The following is a 1,455-nucleotide window of genomic DNA, read 5'->3' as shown; positions in this document are numbered from 1 at the left end:
CACCCTGGGACAGGGCGGGAGCGCCCGGGCCGCCCCGCCGGAGGCCTCCAGCCCGGGGAGGGGGGGCCTGGCGCGCCGGAGCTCTCGACTGCGGCCCCGACCGCCGCAAGGCAGCACGGAGCTGGAGGCGCACCGCAGCCGGGGCCCGCGCCGCCGGCGGGGGCACAGATTTGTGAGCCGAGCCTTGACCCCCCGCTCGGTTCCAGGCAAGAGGATATTTAAAGGACGTTCTAGGGAGATGTGCCAAGGGGGTTTGGGAAGCCCTTATCTTCCCAGATAACACCCAAACCGCTGATTCGCTTCAGGTCGCCGAGCGGGGAAGCCGGCGGCGATAAGGGGGGAGGGAGCGAGGGCGCGGGGGCAAGAGCCAGCTTTACCGGTGTGCGTGCGGATGTGGCCCTGCAGCAGCCAGGGCCGGGAGAAGGCCTTGCCGCACATCTTGCAGACGCAGGGCAGCGTGTGGCTCCGGATGTGCATCTTGAGAGCCCCCAGGCTCACGTACTCCTTCTCGCAGTACTTGCAGCTGAAGGACTTCCTGGCCTGGGCGTCGCAGTGCAGTTGCTTGTGCTTGGAGAGCCCGGCGAAGGTGGAGTAGGCCTTGGCGCACTGGGCGCAGCGGAAGCGCTCGGCGGCGGCGGGCGCCGAGGCCGGGCTGGGCGGCCCCGAGCTCTTGCCCTCGTCCTCCTCGCTGGAGAGCGCCGTGAGGTCCAGGGCCGGCGCCGCGCCGCCCGCCGCCTCGGCGCCCGGGCCCGCCGGGAAGAGGCTGGAGAGCAGCCCCGCGTCCCACACCAGCGGCGGGTAGTAGGCGCCGGCGCTGAGCACCTCGGGCGGCGGGATCACCGGCAGCGGGCACTTCTCGTACAGCAGCGGCGAGACGATCACTGCGGGCGGCGGGGCAGAGCGCTCAGCGCCGGGGCGAGGGGACCCGGCCCGCCCCACGAGGCAAAGGGGGGCCCGGCCCCGGGTCGTCCCCGTCCCCTCCCGTGAGGGGCTCCGCGCCCGCCCCGGGGCGGCGGGGGCTGGGGGGGGCCGCGCCCCGTCCCCTCCCGTGAGGGGCTCCGCGCCCGCCCCGGGGCAGCGGGGCCCGTCGCCCGTGCGGAAAAAAGAAAAAGCACCCCCGCACCTATTAATAAATAAATAAATAAAGCAGAAACAAAAGCAAAACACCCACCCCCTCTCCGCACCCGCGCAAAGTAAAAGCGCGTCCCCTCCGCTTCCCGCGTGGCTTATGCAAAAATGAGGAAAAAAAATAACAAAGAGTTTAAAAAAAGCCCGTCCGCTCCCGCGCCGCTGCCCGCATCCCGCCCGGCCCCGCTCCGCGCCCCTGCGCGCCGCGCTCCCCACGTGCGCGGCACAGCGCGGCACGCACCGGTCTGGCTCTCCAGCTCGCTGTAGTTGGGCTTCTTGCTGGCCGAGAAGTGCTTCTTCACCAGGAAGGAGCGCGGCATCTTGCAG

General features: G+C 70.7%; 1 protein-coding gene across 1 annotated transcript in view; it reads right to left on the bottom strand.

The window, feature by feature from the left end:
- Positions 1 to 1,448, bottom strand: part of SNAI1 (snail family transcriptional repressor 1) — a 3,704-nt gene extending 2,256 nt beyond the window's left edge. Inside the window, exons 1-2 of the mRNA XM_026087403.1 lie at positions 1,370 to 1,448; positions 378 to 881 (exon numbers count right to left, since the gene is read on the bottom strand). Coding sequence (XP_025943188.1) covers positions 378 to 881; positions 1,370 to 1,448 — 583 coding nt within the window. The remainder of the gene's footprint in view (positions 1 to 377; positions 882 to 1,369) is intronic.
- Positions 1,449 to 1,455: the final 7 nt, after the last annotated feature.

This window comes from Apteryx rowi, unplaced genomic scaffold (assembly GCF_003343035.1).
Source record: "Apteryx rowi isolate R43461 unplaced genomic scaffold, aptRow1 scaffold_0, whole genome shotgun sequence".
NCBI lineage: Eukaryota > Metazoa > Chordata > Aves > Apterygiformes > Apterygidae > Apteryx > Apteryx rowi.
This window is presented reverse-complemented; position numbering and strand designations above follow the sequence as displayed.